This window comes from Schistocerca nitens, chromosome 4 (genome assembly GCF_023898315.1).
Source record: "Schistocerca nitens isolate TAMUIC-IGC-003100 chromosome 4, iqSchNite1.1, whole genome shotgun sequence".
Taxonomy (NCBI): Eukaryota; Metazoa; Arthropoda; class Insecta; order Orthoptera; family Acrididae; genus Schistocerca; species Schistocerca nitens.
In genome coordinates this window covers 428,598,505-428,622,147 of record NC_064617.1, presented here as the reverse complement: position 1 = coordinate 428,622,147, position 23,643 = coordinate 428,598,505, and the positions used below count along the sequence as shown (strand labels likewise).

The following is a 23,643-nucleotide window of genomic DNA, read 5'->3' as shown; positions in this document are numbered from 1 at the left end:
ATGTAACTTTGCCTGGGTCTCGACTTTTTCACCGTTTTAAAGGGAAATGAAGGACGAGAGATTGGGTTCAATGTTTGTTCCACTTCCTCCCGTATGACCTCTTGAAGTATCTTGATTTTTTGCTCGCCGTGCAATCCAAGTGCCTTCTGAACTTCCTCTCTTGCTATCTGACAAAGGTGAAATCAGGTCCCTCCTCCGTCAAGTGCATTGATACGACATTTGGAAGCCGTTCAAACTTCTTGCATGTAATTCTTTTTTGATGCTTTGTCTTGATATACTGGCACAATTTTATGAAGTCATCTGCTGTCGAAACCTCCTTCAGGAGTACGGCTTGATACATGTCCTCAGCTACACCCTTCCTGAGTTGTGCAACCGTATCTTCCTTCTTTGTTCTAGGATCCACTATTTTACACAGCTCCAAGACATCTTGAATGTAGGATGCTGTAGTTTCTCCTGGACGCTGTGCCCTGCACTTTAATTTATCTTCAGCCTAGCACTTCTGTCATTGTGTGTTGCCGAATACTTGCTCAGTTCCACCTGGAATACTTCCCAGTTTGTGAACTTCTCCTCGATGTTCTCATACCATTGCTTGACAGTGCCCTCCTGCAGTACGCCAGGCAGTGATGTTAACTGCTGCACTACGATGTCCTCCTGAGTAGTTCCTGCCCACAGATCTGAATGGGAGACTATTTCATCTCTGGAATATTTTATCCAAGAGGACGTCATCATCATTTAACCATACAGTAAAGCTGCATGCTCTCGGGAAAAATTACGGCTGTAATGTCCCTTTGCTTTCAGCTGTTCGCAGTACCAGCACAGCAAGGCTGTTTTGGTTAATGTTACAAGGCCAGATTAGTCAATAATCCAGACTGTTGCCCCTGCAACTACTGAAAAGGCTCCTGCCCCTTTTCAGTAACCACACGTTTGTCTGGCATCTCAACAGATACCCCTCCATTGTGGTTGCACCTACGGTACAGCTGTCTGTATCGCTGAGGCATGCAAGCCTCCCCAGCAGCGGCAAGGTCCATGTTTCAGGGGGGAATATGAGTTTAAGAATTGCCATTTCTAAATCTTTGTCAACACAGAAATTGTTCCCCCATAGCACTTTTTCTATGGTGGTTATGAAATTATGTTTTGTTGAGTAGATGGCACCACCACCACCACCACCACCACCACCACCAGCACCACCACCACCACCATCTTTATTGTGTGTTCTGCAGTAGAAGGTAGCTAGGTTGTAGCCTTCTAATTTGCAATATTGAATGTTGTTCACTGTTTTCTGGTGTTCTGTAACAATTACTACATGTGGAGATAGTCCTGTGATAAATGATTCAAAAGCATCTATTTTGTTTCCTAAACCATGTACATTAGATTACAATGCAAATATCATAAATTATTCTCATGTGGACTGAAGTCTGTTTGAGGCACATATGAAACACACAAACTTGCATTTGGTGTTGCCGTGGTGGAAGGTTTTATCATCCTAAAAAAAACATTGTCCTTGTCCTACCGATGTATTGTTTTACTGACCTGGCATTTCATAGTTGATTCTCCGTAGTATTCATTGTTGACCAGTTTGATCCAATGAGCTATTACACAGTTCATGATCACAGCATAAAGATACCTAAAAACAAACAGATTGCAGCAATGAAATATTGTGTTTACATTCATTATGACTGTCATATTGTGTTCCAGTTAGTTTCCACTTTCAACAGCAGTGTGTATTGTCTGTATTTGCCATTAATTTCTGCTGTTTATGTCAAGTGAGTCCGTTAATAAGCATAAACTTGATAAAACAAAAGTTCAACAAGAAGTTCTGAAGAGCTTGAGGGAATCTGTAATTTTTTTTTTTTGTCATAACACAAACAATTTTTTGGGTATTGTATCTCCAGTTCTTCAAGGAGACTTGTAATCCTTGTAGTGCAAGAGATTCTGAAAGTTAAAACAAGAATCAGCAAGGTTAATTTCAAGTTAGGTCCTACTTATTTACTGTTCAAGAAAACATTGCACCATTGGTAGTAGCAGCAACTTTACTCTTCCATAGATCACTTTTACAAGGATGTTGGACATCTCTTGCTATTACAGTTTAAGAACAATGAAAATAAAGTAATCCATATGTACAGGCCTTTATGTACTTATAGTTGGACAAGGATGGGACAGATATTCTGTTGTGGCTTTGGAATGAAGGCTCTTGTAGAAATGCTGGATAGCAGTAGTCCAAGACGAGATCACCCCTATACAGAAATCATGGGCCATCTAGAGGAATCATTCCCAACCACTCAGGGTGACACACTATCCGCATTCCTCCAGATTCTCAACACCTACAACAAGCCACCTCAAGGATGAATGCATCAGTACCTACATCCACATCAAACTACCAACTGCCAACAAAACCTCCACTTCAACAGCTGCCACCCATTATGTTCAAAGAAGTCTCTGTCACACAGCATAGCCACCCGAGGTCATCACATCTGTAGCAGTCTCCCTCCAAATATGCCAAAGGTCTCACCGAGGCCTCCACAAACAAAAATTACCATCCCTACCTCATCCTCTAACAGATCTCTCATGCCTTCTCTCTCCTACCCTCTCCCACATAGCCACTGTATGGCCATGGAGGAGCAATCCTCTGATGACTGTAACATACAGGATCAGAGAAATGGAATCAGATTCTCCTCCAGAGTTTTGACTACCTCTCCTTGTGCCCTGAAATGAGGAATATCCTCTCTGCCCATCTGTTGCCTTATTCTGCCACCCACTGAACCTACGCAATATCCTTTCCATCCCTATTCTGCCCATACTCCCAATATCTTGCCATGTGGTTACCCTTCAACAGACATAGATGCTAGACCTGTGCCATACATCCCCCCAATATCATCTACTCCAATCCTGTCATAGGCATCTCCTAGCCTATCAGAGGCAAGGCTACATGTGAAAGCAACCATGTGATCTACAGACTAAGCTGCAACCACTGTGCTGCTTTCTACAGAGGCATCACATCTAATAGGCTATCTATCCACATGAATGGCCAATACCAGACTGTGACCAAGAGACAGCTGGACCACCCAGTTGCTCAACATGGTGCCCAACATGATGTGCTTTACTTCAATTACTGCTTCACTACCTGTACCATCCGGATTCTTCCTACTAACAATATCTTTCTGAACTGTGCAGGTGGGAACTCTCCCAACAATGTATCCTTCCATTCATTTCTATAACCCTCTTACCTTAACCTTTACTATTCCTGACCTCCACCTATCTATCACCTTGCCTGCTCCCATTCCTGTGCTACTCAGACTTCTATACCACCAAGGCCCATACTTATCTTTTCCCCTTCTCCGTTTCTGTCCTCTCCCTCCCCCCATTCCTCTCCCCAGCACAGCCTTCTGATTCTGCTTCCTGTCCCCGCCTCCTACCCTGCTATCCCTCCCCCTCCCTGCCCCATGCCTCCTCCTTATCTCTACTACCACACCAAAGATTGCTGCTCACTTCAGACACAGTCTGCAGTTGGACCCCAGTGCCCAGAGACAGTGGCCATGGCTTGTGTGAATGTGTTTGTGTTTTCTATTTTGTAAGAAGGAATTTTTTGTCTGAAAGCTTAAAAGCTTAGCAGTCTTTTTTGTTGTGTCTGTATCTCAAGGTCTCCTCTGCATGCTGAGTAAAAATATGTCATTTTCATTTTGTTATTAATGGAATGTGCAATATATACATACAACCTGTCACATGGGTTACATGATAAAATCTGTTACATAGTTTGTTAGAGGTCAGAAAACATAAGCCTGGGTGAACAAAATCGATAACATAATGGTGACACATCAGTCATGTAATTAGATGTGATCATAAACAGTGAGAATTGCCAGATCTTTCATATATTTTTGATGTTAATAAGCAATATATACGTATTCACACTCATTGACTGTCAATAAGATTTATTATGCTTCTTCTTTTTAATAAAAAGAATTATATGTTCACTCTGTTTCTGCCTGATGCACCCATCTAATGATTTTATTGTCTTTCTCAAATCCCTAGTAGGATTTTTGAGTGCTTCAGCAGTTTTCTACCAATCATATTTATTTTCCTTCAGCATTTGTGTTGTATCTCTCTTGGATTTCAGAAGCACATCTGATATGCATATTCTTTTAGCAGTTTTCTGTACTCCTAGTGCTGAGGAGAAGAGGATGCAAACTTCCTTTGGTAGTTCACTAAATGCTGATAAGCAGTTGTACATGAGCAAACACAAGCAACTGTGAAATAAATATGAATAAATTCATGCATCTGCATGAAGAATTCCCATTTGCTATTGCATGTTCACATTTATTTGCTTCATTGTATAGGGAGCTTGTAAAGAACTGAGAATCGTGAAAAAAGTGAGGCCATTGTACTTGAAGACCAGCGTATTACAATCAAGGCATCAGTTCAAAAAGTGAAAAGCAGTCGGGGGATCCATTTACTCAAAATCTTGAGCATGACAAAGATTACAATCTATTGGTTTCGTGAATAGTCCTACTCATTCTAAAAGTCCTCCAGACTGAGGCAGCAGTGGAAATGTTGCAGTCCTGTCAAGACAATTCAGATGAGTTTTTTGGCCACCTAATCACAATGAACAAGTTTTGGGGTGTATCACTAAGGTCCCAAGACAATGGAGCAAAGCAAGAAGTGAAAACATGTGGATTTACCACCAATAAAGGAAAAAAGAGAACCCAACCATTATTAGGCTTTTTTGTGATAATTAAAACATCATACATGGATTGTGGTGCACTTTGGAATTAATTGCAAAAGGTGACTATTGGGAGGGCATAAGTGGAGTTGGTTCTGTATCAGGAGGGAACCTCACAGTTTGCTCCTTGTCAGTTTTCCACGAAAGGATGGTAGTGACCTGTGGTTGCCGGTAGATGCAGTGAAAGAAGATTCAGAATTAGTTCTTTATTTCCATAAAAATATAGGTAGTATCTCGACTCACAGTTGACATCATCTGTCAATGCCTACTGTGGAGGATTTGTATTGTAAGTGGCCTTCAGCCTGCTCAAGGCAGCTGACACCCCACACTTCATTCTACCCAGCTGCTGCTCTGGCAGTTCGCCACTTCTGGTGGCTCCAGCACTGGCTGTACCATGACACCGCGGCAGTGAGTGACGGTGGTGTGTGTATTGAACTTACACAGACTGACTTGAAAGGTGCGATGCCCACTCACCGCCCTTATTCGTCATCCGTTGTACTGCAGTGATGGTTGCCGTGAGCTGTGAAGTTTGATGATATTGGTCTGCCATCCAGGTAGGTCCTATTCAGTCTGCTAGAATGTCAGGAACGTTGGTGTCCTGATCCTGGTGGGAAAGAAAGACTGTGTACTTGGTGGCAACCAGTCAAGGAATATTTTAGGGAATTGGTTTAAAACAGTTTATTTCAAAGACCCAGTGAAATCTTTACAAGTTTTCTCCCAGAGAAACTTACGCTGTGCCCACATGACATAAGGTGCCTGTCTTTCAGAATCGAGGCAGTTCTGTCCAATTAAAGCTGCTGACAAGAGATGCCCTGAGACTGCTGAAGCTGCTACCGAATTCATGCCATTGGTTTTAGCGAATAGCATGTGTGGGATACAGGTCACGTGTGTGGACATGGAGTGTTCTGCAGTGTGAAACACCATTGTCTCTCTCTCTCTTGTAGCCCAGACCTCGAGCAGAACAGACATCGTTTTGGAAGGCAGAGCCTCTGGCTCTGCTTTTCATGACCGGCCACCAACGTAAGTTAACATGAACCACTTCCCCTTCTGTTGCCCATTTCAATTAATTGTGCAACCTCCTAGACTGGCCTAAACCTGGTAATTTATGCCCCTGTGGGTGTCTGTTGTACACCGTACATTAAAATATATCCTCTTTATTGTACCTAATTTCCTGTTTTGTCATTTAATGGCAGCCCTGGATGCCCACTCTCAAGTCCTGATCTCTTGACCTCCTGCACATTGTCCTCACGAGGCATATTTAACAACCTTCTCCCCCCTTCCCTGTGCCTGTATACATTAACATTGGTGCCAGGGATCATATACACTAACATTGGTGTCAGAAGTGGGATCACATACTTTAACAACTTCCAGGTCTTCCCGCCTGTGAAAGAGTCAGACTGTAGTTGTTGAACTTGGCAACTGGTTATTATGGCAAGGTAGCTGTCTCTTCCAGTAGTGACTGTTGTTGTCTGTAGCATGCGGGAAATCTATAACAGGCTTGCACCAGATGTCACTTCACTGCAGTATGAGAATCGAGTGCATACCCCATGGACCATCTGCCCAATTGCCTTACAAGCTAAACTTCTGGGGTATTTATGGAGCAAAGTAGTGGCTAATGTTTACCTGATGTCATTCGTCATGACCAGATAGGGCTTGCTATTGTGAAGGTATCAGCGGTTTTCCTTCTGCCGTGATTACTTGTTGAATTTGTTATAGTATGGAACTGGTTTGTAAAAGTTCTTGGTACCATTCGTTGCCTTCAGCTTAGCCTTTCTTTCATCACATAATGAAGCCCTGTTTCGCTGCTCTGATCTACTACAGTCTACTGAAGTCTGCTTCCTGCTCACCAGAAATGCTGATGTGTTTTGCCTTGACCCTTTCTCGGTGGTGAAATGTTTTCATTTCAGCTGCCTTGTGTCTACATAGCCAAAATCTAGTGAGATAGCTTCACTATGGGACTTTGAAAATTTTACCTGTTTTACTACCCTATACAAGGTTGGCTTGCAATAGAATGATGCCCATCATCTGGATCTGGACTCAGAGGATTGTTCCAGGGACAGGTAGAAAAGGTTGACATGATCGACCTTGCCCACTGAACTTCAGTGAAGCCACCACCTGCAGCCTTGTTGCCAGAACTCATCTTGGGCACCTTGTTCTGAGTCTATTTGAAGTGGTTGAACTAGAGACTTTGAAGGTTCAGTGATGAGCTCAGCTGTGATTTTTTAGACTTGCACCATAGTGTTGAGAATTATGTGATTCTAAATGGCATAGGAGTTCACTACACAACAGAGGCTACCCAGGTAGTTAACTGTGAGTGAATTTGCAGACCATTGTTTTCCAGGCAAAGCGACTCTCCCACACACCTACCTGTCTGTTCCCAGTAACTGTCACCTATCTAAAGATGTCTTGCTTCTCCGTGTTTTTAAAATATTCGAATTTGAAGCTTAACTTCTGGAGTGATGGAAAACACAGAAGCAGAAAGTGGGTTGAAGAAGCTTGTTCAAGTATACCTATACTACTTAGAGAATCATAGTGATGATGTAGAAAAATGGACAGAAAGTAAATGTCTCTAAATTACTTGATCGACTTTTTTGTAATTGTTTCTGGACAGATGAAATTGAATGAAACCTGTCATATATATTCCAAAGTATTAACCAGTTGTATTGAAGCATTGAAAGTTCAAATTATTTTTCAGTGTCAGAAACACAAGGTTGTCAAGACAAACAAAATACTTCATCTCAAGGAAAGACAATATCTAGTCTTGTCCAGCAGCCATTCAACAGGTTGGCATGGAATGCTGAGATGTCGGATGCTACCAAAGAAACACAAGAGCAGGTAACAGTTGCTCTATTGTACACACCAGTTTATTTGTGTGAATAGCTAGAAGTAAAATATAATCAGCAATTATTTATATCTAACATAAATAAGAAAACAGCAGCTTTCCTGCTAATTTTATATTGTTAAATTTAACCTGAGTAAGCACAAATAGTTTATAGGAGTTTGGCAATATTTTAATTATGAATGCAGTTTCCAAAAGTGTGTTGTCTCTTTCAGTTAATATCTGTACTTGCTCTGCATCCATGAAAATTCTCCTTCCTGGTGGGATCAAAGGAATAAAATAGTTATGGAAGGAGTAAAGTTAAGAACTCCCTGTATTGTTGAAGACACTTGAGTGGGTGATACGAACATAAGCAAATCTGAAACTGATGTTAAGTTTTGGCATGATCTCCTCCTCAGAAGTAAACAGTGTGTTTGTATGTGCACCCCCCCCCCCCCCCACCACACACACACACACACACACACACACACACACACACACACACACGCGCGCGCGCACACGCACACACACACAGAGCGAGCCAGAAACAAGTGGCACTGCAGCTCACCAGGGCTGAATGAATGAATTACAGAGTGAGCAAACAAATAATTTTTTCAGTAACTTCATGAAATGCTGTGTGCATTACATGGTTTCTTAGTTCAGTTACATATAGTGTAGCAAAATATAAAGGTACACCTGCATTACGCTGCAGTGATTTTCTCGTGCCTGTGTTTTGAACACCTAAAGTATTAGGTAATATATGAGAGTTTCAGGGAACGAAAATATGACAAAATTAGCATTTAGATATCCCCGGACATCTTAAATTTGTGTGTGCTTGATTGAAGAATGTAAATTTAAAAGACCATTTCATTTTAATGAGGTGGAGTGTGGCTTATGGCATGTTCAATTTTTATATATTCATACTTCAAAACAGCTTCCTGGGTATCGTGGAGATTATAAGGATGAGTATACTTGTTCCCTTTAAATGGCATTCACAGGTTGTGTAGGAAACACAATAGTGTGTATGTGATCTAACCAATGCAATTTTATCAGTGTAACCTTTTGTTAATTCAGGAGAGTCCTAAATGGGAGAAAATTAGTGGAAGAAGTGAAGGTAACCTGTCTTTTGTCTTTTGGACTATTGAGACAATGAGTTGTTGACAGGCACATAAATAAGATTGGAATTGTCACTTAAGTTTTGGAAAATGATTGTTTGAAACTTATGTGTTGGTTGCAGTCTATTTATGAGCTTATGACATGAGACCTTTGATGTTAATGAGCTGAAACATCGGCAGTAAGACAGTTATAGTGTGGCCCTCTGCAGAGTCAGTCCCAAAAACGTAATACAAACAGTCACAGAATTAATACAAATAGTGAATGGGGTTAATGCTAATAATTCTGAAGAACTCCAGGATTGCAAGAGAACAGAAGATAGAACATTCGTTGATTTTTTTTTATTATTTTTATTTTTTATTTTTTTAATCCAAAAATATGATTGCCATCTACCAATAAAGGAAGTTGCATACCAAACTTTTCATTGTTTCATTTTTAATATATTTTGTAAGTATCAAGCATTAGCAAGAGTAGAAGGGCTGCAGATAAGAGAGACTACAAGAAAAGTATTGTGCTTTACAGGATAAGAAATCCTATACTGAACTACACTTAAGACAGTTTCATGCCAGTGAACGAAAGAAATCGTCCTTTCACTTTCTGTTTGTGAGTGCAATAAGAAAGCGTCCAAATTATTTAAACAGTTGATAAATTGTGTCATGGAAGGCGTGGTAGTTTGTAGAGATTAAATAGATATGTAAAAGGATTTCTCATGATAATGATTCCAATGTCCTTGGGAACATATTCCTGACAAGATAAATCTGATAGTTTGTGCTCAATAGCATTGACAGTTTATGCATGAATTCAACACCAAACACAATGAATCATAATATCAAAGAGAGACACAACTAATATTGGAAAATTGTTACTCTATTTATTACAGTCACAGTTGCCCTTTAATCTAGGTGGTTATGAGTTTTGACCGCTATGGGCAGTCTTTCCAGCTTATTTACATTCTTACACAGCGACTTTGATGCCATGTACACCCGTCTCAAAATTAAAATTTTAGACAGCCATATATGGTAGGAAAGTTGACACGTATTAATGTAACTAAGCTGTAAACATCTGAATATGGTCCATACATGCTGGAACTAGTAATTGCCTAGATTAAATTTCAACAAAGACTGTAATAAATAATCAGTTGACTGATTGTTCCATTTAGTTGATGTGAATCAATTGTTCTTAATAAAAACTTAGGAAAAGCCTCAAATAAAATGCTGAAATTTCTTGAAAATAAATGAAATTAAGACATAAGTAATGAAGATCAGTAGAATCAGCGACCAGCAGAACCTAAACTTTAAAGATCGAGGATAGATAGTGAAAGTTATGGTTGATGTCTGATATATTGAAAGAAAGACCACATCCCCATTTACAAACAGATGCTATAACTCTAACCTTGATGCCAACATCTTGCTGTACACATTTCAGGTTCATTCTTCAGCCTCCAATACCGCATAGTTTCATATTTAGCAATGTGTGTGCAGCAGGTGCTTTGTTCCAGCAGTTACCCAATCTCCACTTGGATTAACTTCCATTGTACATTAATACCTCCTTTTGCTCTCCCTCCTCTGCTTCACTCATTTTCTTCTTCTCACTCACAGCTACTTGTTTCTCACAATCCTTGTCACGCTTTCCATGCAGATACTGTTGTCTTTTGTTTTTCCTTTTCATTCTCCACTATTTACTTATCTATTCATCAATCACTGCATATCATAGTCTTATTGACATTTACCCCTCCCCCCCCCCCTCTCTCTCTCTCTCTCTCTCTCTCTCTCTCTCTCTCTCTCTCTCTCTCTCTCTCTCTTAACCCGATATTGTCACCTGCTGACTTCAACTTCCCAGATTTTAAATACCGTCTTTTTGCTTGCTTTGCAGCTGTGGTTTCTCTCTCTTTCAATTTTTATTGTTTCTGGGTTGCATGTGTGTATTTCTAGCCTATGCCTTAAATATTTCCTCCTTCTCCCAACACCTTCTTGTTTTTGTATAATGAAAGAATAATTAATTATGTAAGGCAATATTTATGTTGTTTTGTGCTGTTGTCTATAGTCATCAAGTATTTGGTAAGTACACATTTCTTCATGTAGTGAAAAATAACTGATACGTGTCACTAAGTTGAAATTCCAATTATTTTATACTGGTTTTACACATTTTAAAATGTGTAGCTTGGGGCATGCATATACAATTTGATGATGGGCTTTAAGAATAACTCGTAATTTTTTAACCATATGGGAAGGAGTGTCGTACATCACAGTATAGTGAACATCTTTAAGATTGAGTGTTATGCATGTTTTAAAAGCAATAGAACTGCATTGAAAGCAGATTGTTAATCAAGTCAAACCTCATAAGACTGTCAATATCTGAAAGCAATGTGCTAAATGAAAACTTCAATAATAGCACTCAACTTTGGAGTGAAAGAAACTTAAATTCAACGTAGTGGCACTTAGCTTGTATTTATTGGCTGTATTAATACAGAACCTTGTCCTTTCCCAAGCCTGCTTGTTACAGGATTGCTTTACATATTTTCTGTATTTGTTCAGTTGCCATTTCAAGTTTGAGATTAATTTCGTAAAGGTATAGTATGTGTCATATAAAGCTAAATTGATACTCTAGTTTTAAAAGATGAAACTGTACATTTTTGTGTTGCTATATGTCTTCCAGATAAACATAGCTGTTTAATAATGCATGTTTACTATGACTTGAATCAGAAGAGAGTCACATTATTCTATTCTGTAAGTTGTGTGCCTTATTAAGGACTTTATAAGTTTCTAATCCAATAACTTGTGTATGCATTTTTTAAATTAATGTTTGTATAACTTTTCTGTATTTGAATTCAATGCTGTGAGGGATGTGATGTTATTTTCTGGTATCACATTTCAGATATGTTTTTAGTTAGCAACACAAAGGTATCATACATTCACAACAATATCATGCTGTAGTTAATTATATAAAAGAGAAAATTCAATTGAGGGAACTTAAATTATGAGACAGAATTGCCAGCCAGTACATATGTTCAGGAGGTGAAATTAACTTTAAGGAGGAAAGAAGAAGATGAAGAAAGAGAGGCATCCTTAAGGAATTATCCGAACAGGACAAAAACCGTTAGATATGATATAGATGTACAGACAAATAAGTGATTACAATGCTGCCTGGTCCCCTCCCTCAACCATCCAACCAAGTCATTACAATTTCAGAAAAATTGGATTATTTATTTGAGAGAAAATCTTCAAAAATTGAACAAGTCAATTATGTATTGGTCCACCTCTGGCAGGGGTCAATAGAGTTGTTGAATGTCCTCTTGAGGGATATCATGCAAATTCTGTCCAACTAGTGCATTAGATTGTCAAAATTTGCAAGCTGGTTGTAGGGCCCTGCCCATAATGGTCCCAACAATAAACCTCGGTGTTTCCAGACAGTTTTCACTGGTGATCAGGGCTCAGTTCAAAGTGGAACTCATCACTGAAGACAATTCTACCCCAGTCAATTAGACTCCAGGCTGAAGAATGTTTGGAGATGTCTTGGACAGACCTGACTGTTGCCCAGCATACAGCCCAGTAACCAGGAGTGCTGGTCTGGGGTGCCATTTCTTTTCATTGCAGTACCCTTTCTGTTCTCATCTGCACTGACCGCAGTGGCCGTGCGGTTCTAGGCACTCCAGTCCGGAGCCGCGCTGCTGCTACGGTCGCAGGTTCGAATCCTGCCTCGGGCATGGGTGTGTGTGATGTCCTTAGGTTAGTTAGGTTTAAGTAGTTCTAAGTTCTAGGGGACTGATGACCACAGCAGTTGAGTCCCATAGTGCTCAGAGCCATTTGTTGTCATCTGCAGCACCATTACAGCTTAGGGATAACCTTTAAAATGGGAAGGAGAATTACATGTTAAAAGTTCAACTAGATAATTGCCAGGCTTTATTATGGGCAACAAAATATTCCTGTAACATATTGTAGTGTGTGCTCCAGTGATGACATAGGAAACTTTTAGGAGTTGGAAACTAGGAAAAGCATTCCAGTATGCAAATGCCTTGGTTAAAAGTTTTGCACTAGTAGGAATAACTCTGCTAAATCTGTGGCTTTCCATCATATAAGATTTGTAGTGTACATGCGAATGGAAATACCCTAACAGTGTAATAGTCTCGCATCTTCTACCATGTTGCTTGCCACAACCATAGTCTCATTTTTGAGAGATACATTGTCAGAACTGTCAGAAGATGACACATTTAACCTATTGGTTGCAAAATGTTCTTGCTACAAGTCAGGCTGTGCACTACATGATTATCACCTAATGCATGTATCAGCACTAAGTAGCCCGCATTTGGGTTTCTACCTGGGTTGGGGTTACCTGAATGGCCTCCTCGCCCTGTGCCAAATATTACTAGATGCTTTCTGTGGTGTCTCATTCTGTTGCTGTAAGGTTTGTCATCCTGGGGATGAATGTTATTCTATGTGTAAATATTAGTTTCTGACTTCAAGGCTTCTCTGCGAATTCTTGGTCTATACTCATAGCAGTGAAGGAAGACACAGAGGGCACACTTAAATTTGTCAGCAGCAACTGGTGGGTGACAAAAATGACAAGTCAACTCATCAGTATCAGCCAAAGGCTTAATGTACATATTTGTTAAATGTAATACAGTTCAACATTTTTATTTTAGTGTGGAAAATAATCTGACTGGGCCAGCAGATGATAGTGTTTTTATGTCTGCGCTCTGAAATTCCTTAAGTCAAACTGACAATTTCAGCTTTCCCTTCATTCCTGATTTTATGTAAAGTATACAATATCAGCATATAAGTACCTTGAAAAGAGTAGCAGTTACTTCATAATTCTATTTAATTGCAAGTGTTGCTTGCTTATGCCATTTGTTCCAAATGAGTGCCATAGTAACTAGTTTCTTTAAGTAGTTTAATGTGCTTGTAGCATGTTGATATGTGTTGTAGATGACTTGCATGATTTTGCTCTATACATTTCCTTTTGCAGTGACTGAACATTGCGTAGATGAAGTAGAACCTCAAACTGTATATTACTCAAAGCTACTATGATTTCTACTAAGTAAGAAATATATATTCATAATCAGAAATATATATTAACAATATTTGAGACAGATGTGGTATGTGTGCTTATTAGCCACTAAAACTGAATGTTTGCCTAAAGCTGGCAAAAGCATATATGTAAAAAATAAGGGTGAGGCCGTAACATTCAAAATTTTGTAAATACTTTCAGGAGAAATGATACAACATGAATGGAAAGAGACAGGCTGGATAAATGCAAGCATATAGCTAGGATAATCAAATCTATTCTTTGTACATGGGTACTTCACCTTCACAAACCGTTAACAAATATTGTAATTGTTCAACATTGAATTTCAGTATTTCACTTACCAACCACTTGGCATTTCCTGCCCCAGTCTCTCTCTGTTTGCGAACACCAGACTTGTTTTGTTCCTCTGATCAACCTTATTTAAACAAAAATTTTATTTTTTATGGCTGTACTTTTGTACATTCATTGGATTGTAGATTCTGTTCTGATTCACAATTATAAACAACATATTACCTGTTTGGGCTTGAAGGCAGGTGACATAGAAGTCAAAATTTTCTGTAGTTGTGGAAGCCAATGGTATTTCTCTTGGTTTGCAAATTTGTAATTCTGTTCTTTCAGACGTACCAAAAGAATTGTTGCAGCTTCACATTCACTATAGCAACTTCTCACACATTAAGGATTCTCTAGTTTATTGGCATCCTAGGCATAAACTCATTTAAATCAGCCCCTACCATTCATTGTTTCCTAGCCAGTGTGTCTACGACCCACGACAACCGGGAGATCAGGGAAAAACCCGGGAATTTTTTCATCCGGGGAGAAAACCGGGAACAACCCGGCAATTTTCTTGAATTCCGGGAATTTTTCATTGTTTTTGTTCTCAGTTAAATTTTTGTAATTTTAACTGGTAAGAACCAATACTCTAACAAAGGATATTACTGTATCCTGCTGCTGTAGAATAATACTGCAGCAATAAAACATGAATGAGAGAAAAAACTGAAATAAAACTAAAATTGCAAAGGAAATTCGCCATATACAGCAACAAAACACAGTGCTCATACAAGCGTCTGCCAACAGCAAAATGTGTCAAAGGCTTTAGGAAGACTATGCAATGCTACGTAACAACAAATTGCCTCCGATGAGCATGACGTCACAACTTTTAACATTAGATTTGTTTTAGCAGTTACGAGTGGGATCGTGCACGTGTGCAGTCGAGTAGTATCTTCTTTCGCTTCTGTGTAAGCAGTCGCAAAAAAAAAAAAGTGGGGGGGGGGGTGGCGGATAGGTGCTACCGGGAAAAATTTTATTGGCGCGCCCTAACTGCCAGATTGCGCAGCAGCACTGGATCTAGGAGTGGAGGGGAGGCAAATTAATATTCTTGAGGAAAAAACATTGTTTCACAAAGCGCCTGTCAGTGGACTCCTCGTCACATCTAGAAATAAACTTTCCTGCGGACAAAAGCGGCTATACGAGCTGAGCAGAGTATAGCCGAACGAAAGAAAGCCAACCACTGTCTGATTATGTGATTGATTGGGTTTGCAAATGATGAGCGTTGTTATGATTACCAGCGAAATCCATAGATTCAGACTGCCAGAGTGCGAATAAACGACTAACAGGAATAACAAGTATTACCTTCTCGGTGTATCCAGGAAAATGAAATTTTGACAGAAAATTTTTGGCCAGATCGCTATACCAGCAAGGTCCATTTGTACATTCTCCGGCTAGCAGCCGCTTTAAGGTCCATTCTGGAAGTAGCGCGGAAACACATTGTACAGGCACGTAACAATGCCTAACCAGAGAATAATTCCGGTATAACTAAACTGGTGATTCTGGCAGAGTTAGTAAAATAACCGGCGAATAAGCTTTGACATTGGCAGGAATAGATACAGAATTAGTGATGACAACATTGTTTGTTAGAACGAGGAAGGAGAAGAAACGGTGACACTGCTTAAATTATGGAAGAATATGACGATTCCAAATTTATATAAAAATTTCGCACTACTACTTTTCGATCTCATGCTTGAGAAACTGGAGTGTATGGATGAAGTGTAAAACTATTTCCTAACCTAAAGCTTTTTGCTTGTAGTAGGCCTGATAGGCATTTGATATTGGTACTTTGTGAATTATAATCTGCCGTGTTATAAAAATGACCATTTCTGCCAAAACAGTCTCGTATATCTGACGTGTGTTAAAATTGCTGCAGTGTTATAAAGGCCTATTTTGTTTTATCTCGCAGACAGTGACAAAATACAGGTAATCAGGTCGAGAAACCACACCAGTCTGGGACCTATTTGTAATTACAGCTTTTTCAGTATTAGACAACGACATTTCGATTTTTCATGTAGCAAAATGTTTGATGAACTTTGATGAGGTAATAGATCCTTTCGCAGAAAGGAAAGCACGCCATGTAAAGCTGTAGCAAGAACAGAGAGAAAAAGTTCTAGGAGCTAAGGATTGAAGAAATGTGCACTGTTTTGCTTCTCTCTTCTCTTTACTGGTTTTATGTATCCTGTACTTAATTTTATGTGACACAAAGCAGCAAGTTGTTAGCTAATACGGAATAAAGAATGCAAATTTTCTGAAGAGTTTTTTTTTTTTTTTTTCTTTGAAAAAAAGAGGGGCAGGATGTCAAACCGGCCGACTGGAAGCAGAGGAGGCACCATAGGAAATTTTAATTTCGACTGCCCTGAATATAGTTTGATGGCATCCAGTACAAAACATACACGTTTCAATTCCACAGACCGAAATACAGTGACGTGCGCTAGAAGAATGCCGTGTGAAGAGGTGTGGCGATGCACTTTGGCATTACGTTATTAGTTTCAGATTTTATTTTATTTTATTTCCACCTTTCTGACATTGAAGCATTAATTGCCATTCAGAACAATGAAGTTATTTTTATAGGTTTTCTGAAGAAATTTTCTTTTATTAATCTTTTCCACTGAGGCAGTCAATATATTTGAAACAAAGGGTTTAGTTCCAAACTATTGGCCAGTTTCAATTGTTCAGTGCATTTTAAGTGAACGTTTTCATCTTCTAGCACGTATGGCATTATGCCATAACAAAGAACCAGACATGAGATAACAAAGTACTGGTACCCAAGGAAATTTACATCCTGAAACCACATTGAAAAGCTTAATATCAGGTCGATGCCTACTTCACTGGGAATCTGAGACTCATTTAAAAATCAGCTCTTTGATGATGAGCCATTTAGAAGAATTTATAGACCAAAGGATCACACTTTTATGTCGTTATTAAAAAATTTACTGGCACATTTGTGTGATATATCTTAAAATGTAATATGTGCATAAAAGACCAACATTATATGTGAAAGCTTAGCTTCTCTTGCAGCGTATTGGCCTTAGAGACCAATATTATATGTGAAAGCTTTGTTTTTCTTTTAGCAACATCATATATATTAATTTAAACCATTAACTTTTCCTGTTCGTGTGTTCGCGTTACTTAACAGTGATGTTGCTATTGGCTGACTACACCACGTGTCCGAAGCTCTGAATATCCGCTGTCATCGGCTGGCGAGGTCACGTGACCTGAGCTATGACTGGCTTACAAATACACATCGCAATCTCAATTTCAATGCTTTGGAAAGTAACATGCGATGTTTGGTGGAATTGGAATTTATACTTTCGTAATACGAAAATATGCAGCGTACATGTTACTGCACATCAAACATCTTTCCAAAAGGTGTTTTTTTCCCCAGAGTTTCGTTTTCTAAAGCGCTGGGAAATTCTACGCCCATTCTATCATAACCATTCAAAGGATTGATAAGTTATACAGTTCCGAGAGGAAATATACTATCAATTAACAGGGAAAAACTATGTTTCCACCTGGGAGATTGTGTATTTTTAACTGGGAAATCCGGGAATTTTTTTTCCTTGTCCGCGTATACACCCTGCTAGCCCTAGCATAACAACATTCTGCCAAAATAGAACCATTGTACTCTTGTTGATTACCATGTTTCAAATAGCAATTACAACAAGATTGTAACTTCCTGAAATTACTGAACAGTTTATGTCACAGGGAATGGTAATTTTGGCTTAAGTGGCCAGATCGTAAGGATACTACAAATGTTAAACCTCATTTCAAGGTGTGCTAGGTGCTGTTAGGGTGAATGATGGTTGAGGCAAAACCATTGTTCTGGGCATCTGCTGCACCCCAGTTGTAATGAGGCTTATCCCCCCTAATCTGCTTTCCCCACTCTGCTCATAGCTGATGGCTCATAGGTTAGTTATCGAGCTTACTAATTCTAACGAAGAAACTACCAGTGGATCAACTATACCATCAGCAGCGTACACAGACAACCAACCGACTTACCTAACGATTCTTGGAGGCTAGTCCATTAAAAACTAAAAGAAAAAAATAATAAAAGAAAAATAAAGAAAATCATAATAGACCCTTTATTGAATCACAAAAGTCTTTTTTGCTATGAAAAAAGCAGGTGGCTCCTTTGAAAAGGTTTCACTGTTCTATATAGCTTTGTAATGTATTGCTGGTAGATTCAGATATGTGAAATAATTTATGAATGGTAGATTACTAATAGAAATGTCTCGTTTCTCTCCTAGCAGAGCAGATGCAAAACATTGATAACCTTGGTGACTACCCCAATTTTAACAGAACTTAACAACATCCTGAATTTCAGCAAGTATCTCGTTCCCTGTATAGATCTGAAGTAAACTGAGCTCTAAGAAGTGGAGGGGGAATGAGAAAAACAAGACTGTAATAGAAGAAATAAATATCATGGGTAGATGGCAAATTATACCTATACTTAATTCACCAAAGTTTCAAGAATGTATCAAGATTGGTTTCCGTTGGCTTAAGGTAGTATCCAATGTGCTCTACCCTTCACATGGTTTAAATGCTTGTTTTATGGATGCACCAAATTTACATAAATCAACAGGATTTGAAAAACTGAATCAGAGCCATCAGACCACACAAAATTGATTCTATGTGGTGAACCAAAAGGAGACCCTCCAGGAGGTTGCATAGATGAATAGGTCAGCCAGTGGAAACCTGCAAGCCTTTAAAATCAACCACCAACAGCCACTGATTCTTCTGCTCATTGTGAGGATAAAGACAAAGAAAAACCAAACCACTGAAATGCCTTCCATAGTATAATGAAACATAAATGAGTACATGAAACATTCTTGATAAACATCGTACATGAAATCCATATAATGTTTCATACTTGTGACAGTATCCTCCCTTTTCATTAATAAAACTGAGTGCAAAAGGAGTAAATGAATTTGGCAGATGAATATGATGCAGTGGTACCCCTCCCACCAGAGAGTACCTTGATGCCAATGATAATATGTAGAATAATGTCTTGGTTGTTTGGAATTTGGTCTCTATAAGAATCAGTAGCATTTCTGGTGAAGACAATAATGGATATTGTTGAAAGGTCAGAATATTGTACAGATTTATGGGTCATGTTCGTGAAATAAGGCCCCCAATTTTTTAATTTTTTTCCTTCCACATAGAAAACACTTTTATTGGCAATGAATGTTACATTGACTGGAAGGGTACACTTCCACCTATTTTTATATTCAGTGCAGCACTAGACAAAAGCTGATTGCCTTGTTTGTATTAGTCGGGTGTGTCACTGATCTTCCTAGCATCTCTGCTCAACTATTCTGATAGTCTGCCTAGCGTACGAATGCCACATTCACGTGGAATGTGATACGCAGACCTAATCCTCTTTAATGGTAAAAAGCATACTTTTTATCTTAGTTGAAGGGTGCAAAACACACTGGATGGATGTTTCTGTAGGAGGCTGCTGATTTTTCTGGATATTAGGCCAGCATAAAGCAGATAAGCAGTTTTTGGCTTCTATTGCTCGGTCTCAGTCTCGGCTTCTTTCTCAGGTATCATTGCCTGTTAAGTTATCATCTGAGCATCCATTCCTTCAGAACACTATTCATAGGTAGTATAATTCTGCAGTGAGGCTCTCCTTGTCTGAAATGTAAGAGCCCTGTGGTCCAGAGCCTTTAGCATTGAATTTCTGTGTGATGAATGAATGGTGGTGGATCAAGTAGTGGAGATTGAAGTCTGTGTTCTTGGGTTTTCTTTACCTAGAAATCCATTTGTTCTCCTAACTGACTCAACAAGGAAAGTTAGTTGCCCTCTTTGTTAAGATTCAGCATGAACTTTATATTATGATGGATAGAGTTTGAATGTTCCAGCAAATTTTGAAGCTTTCCCTCTTCAAGTGGCCTCATGACAAATGTATTGTCCATGTGCTGATAGAAACACATTTGTTTCAACTTGGTGGATTCTAGAGCCTTTGCTTCAAAGTGTTCCATTCATCATGATGGATGATAAGAGTGTCAGTACCTGGACGACACATTTGTGGTGTGGCAAAATGGATTGAAGAGCTTCAAGAGTTCCTAGAACATTTAAACTCTTATCTATCGCAATATGAAATTCACAATAGAACTTGTGATAGTTAAGAGAAGAATGAACGTATCCCTATGTCACAGCGTATATAGAAAACATACGCAAACTGACCTCTATCTCCATGCCTCAAGCCATCAGCATCTGTCACAAAGAAATTTAGTGCTAAAAATTGTGCTACATAGAACTTGAACAATTTCATACAATGATAGCCTTACCAAAGAATTAAAACACCTATAAATAATGTTATGGAGGAATGGGTACTCAGATCATTAATCTGAACAGGCAATAGAGTAAAAATCAAGAATGCCAGAGAAGAAGGTTGATACTGAGACTAGGAAAAGAAGCCAAAAATCATTTACATACATAATGTGCAAGCCACTGTATGGTGTGTTGAGGATGGTAATTTGTAAATCTGCTAGTCATTCCTTTCCTCTTCCATATGTAAATAGAGCTAGAGAAAAATGACTTTCTACATGTGCCAGAAAGAACCCTAACTTCTCTTATCTCATCTCCATGGTCTTAAACAAAATGAATGTTAGCAGCAGTATAATCATTCTGCAGTCAGCTTCAAATGTGGGTTCTTTTAAATTTTCTCAATAGTGTTTTGCAAGAAGAATGTTGTCTTTCCTCCAGGGATTCATGAAGCATCTCCATAATACTTGCTTGTTGATTGAACCTGCCACTAACAAATCTAGCAACCTGCTTCTATGTTGCTTTGATGTCTCTCTTTAATCTGACATTGTGGGGATCCCAAACATTTGATCAGTCCTCAAGAATGGGTTGAACTAGTGTTCTGTATATAGTCTCCTTTATACTTGAGCTACATTTTGCTAAAATTGTCCCAAAAAACCTTATGCTGGCCCAGGCTCTGGAAAGAGTGATAGCCTTCCACAGAAACATGGTATCCAGTGTATTTTGCTTCCTTCAACTAAGATAAAAAGTATTCTTTGTAATGTTAAAGGTGATTAGATATCTGAAAGCCAGGTGTGTATCGTATTCCATGCAAATGTGGCATTTCTTAGTGAGGGGGAAACTATTAGAACAGTGTAGGAGAAATGCAAGAAACATCAGCATACACATGACTACAACAATGAAGCAAATCAGCTTTCATGAAGCACTGCCTTGAATATAATTCTGAAATGAAATACCGGGTAACATTGGAGCAGTGCAGTGGTACAAATGCAAAGTTTCTAGGACAGCATAAATAAGAAGTCAATCAAAATAAAGACATCAGAAAACCTAATAAACAGGGATGGAGGTTTCAATTTAAATAACACTTGGGTCCCAGTGCTCAATTTATTAAAATCTCAGCTGCCATCATATCCACCAGAGCAGAAAACGCTGAGAAAATTTGTGTTTCATGGAATATCAGTGCGAGGTCTGAAAAACAAATGAACATGAAAGGATATTGTGTGTGTTGTCCATCGAATACAGCTATAAATAGTGGAGAGAGATCAACTCTTGTTGGAATCCAGGCAGTGAGTACACATAATAGCAAAACTCACAGAACCTAATGAAAATGGCTGTGTTGTCATCAAAATATTGTGCATAAAATGGAAACATAGCTCACACACACACACACACACACACACACACACACACACACACACACAGTGTCATTTCCCTCATATTCCATCTGTGAATGGAATGGGAAGGAAGTGTGGTGCCGTCTGCCGCTACTTGATAGTAAGTTTTGGATTATAGCTGTAGATGTAGATGTGACAAGTGTGTAAAATGTTTTCTTCGTCCCCACGTGCCTTTGTGGCATACCATACCATACCATACACACCACTGCTCGCCCAGCCATGGAGAAACATTTTAATAATTTGTGATTCTTCAGTTTCTCCCCACATATTTCTTGTTTGAGCAGTCCTCGGGTGTGCTGCCGGTCCATAGTATCCAGCGGGCACAAAATTTATGCGATCAGGCATGTCATCATCGTCTGGTGTGCTGACGAACTGAGCTCCTGATGGCAGGCGGCCATCTTAAATCCCCTCCCCCTGCGAGGCATTCTCTCTGCAGTCCACACCTGCGGCCACGCATCGGCGGTTGCTGAGATGCTGGCGACGGTGTCTGTGGTGGCGTCAGTGTAATTGCCTCGTCTGCTCTGGTTGCCCGTTCGTTTTCTTTGCTGGGTGTCTTTTTAATTAGACTCAATGCTGGTTCCCATGCCGTGCTGAGGTTATAGCTGCAGTCTCAGATGGGGCATGGGAACCAGCATCGAGTCTAATTAAAAAGCTGCTCAGCAAAGAAAACGAATGGGAACCAGTGCTGATTAGGCAATTACACTGATGCCACCACAGATGCCGATGCCAGCATCTCAGCGACTGTCGACACGCGGCCGTGTGCGCAGACCATAGAGAGAATGCTTCGCAGGGGGAGGGGATTTAAGACAGCCACCCGCCCTCAGAAGCTCAGTTTGTCAGTGCACCAGACAATGGCGACATGTCTGATAGCCGAAATATTGTGCCCGTTGGACACCATGGACCAGCAGTACACCTGTGGACTTTTCAAGCAGTTTTAATAATTATTTATCATCAGTATGGCCTCTTTCATACAAAGCACTGTTTCTTTTTAGAAATAGATGTAGCAAACATTGTTTTATGCTGTGTTTGCCATAAATTAGCACCTTGACTTCATAAGAAGTCCAGATTTTTTTTTTTTTTTAAGTTCGTGTCTTTTGATTTTTAGATTTTTATTTTATAATATTTAAGTGAGCACCTCAGTTTTAACTGTTGTATACATTAAAATCCTTCAGAGTTAACCACTGTATCATCATACAAAATACTTAAAATATCAGAATGTATATACTATACAATACAAATAAAAAAATAATCAATTTGTTGACTGATCCCACCCACACATTACTACGAGTGACCTGATGGTGAATGAACTTAAGATGATGCATTCCTTAGTGAAAACGTCTTAGAATTAATCATGAATTAGCCAAGGGATTCACTTCCAAAGCCCTGTTGTCACCAAAACTCTATGGAACACCTAAGATTTATAAGCAAACCTGCCACTTCAGGCTTATACCAGTAGGACTGACTCAATCACAATCTGAAAAATTATCTGACCAGAGAATTACATCACTTTGTGGATGCAAATGCCCCCCCCCCCCCCCCCACACACACACACGTAGATGTAAGTAAATGGTTGTTGTGAACAAATGGATGGATTGGGAGGGATTCTTTTCCAGTAGCAGCAGAAAATCTTTGTCCAAGCTCTTGATCAAACTCTGTCAAGATCTGCACAATTTGCCCATGCTACTGGCTGTAATATATGAATGACACATTCACCATCTGGCTGCATGGAGAAGCAGCACTACAAAAGTTCCATTGGAATCTCGGCAACTTGCCCAAGAACTTTCAGTTTTCCCAGGAATGAGAAAAGAGTGGTATAAATCCATTTCTGGAAATGAAGGACTGGATCTCCCAATGGCAAATGGAAACCAATGCAGACCAGCTGATACCTACATCCAAATCAAACTATCATATAAAGTTCAGAACAGTTACATCATGTGCATGCTTGGTGTATGAACCCACCTGATTGGTAATGTGAGCAACATCAA

General features: G+C 39.3%; 1 protein-coding gene across 2 annotated transcripts in view; it reads left to right on the top strand.

The window, feature by feature from the left end:
- Positions 1-23,643, top strand: part of LOC126253153 (coronin-7) — a 234,577-nt gene that overhangs the window by 190,233 nt on the left and 20,701 nt on the right. For both annotated transcript variants that reach the window (XM_049954311.1, XM_049954310.1), the window contains exon 17: positions 7,410-7,549. In XM_049954311.1, the coding sequence (XP_049810268.1) occupies positions 7,410-7,549 (140 nt within the window). The remainder of the gene's footprint in view (positions 1-7,409; positions 7,550-23,643) is intronic.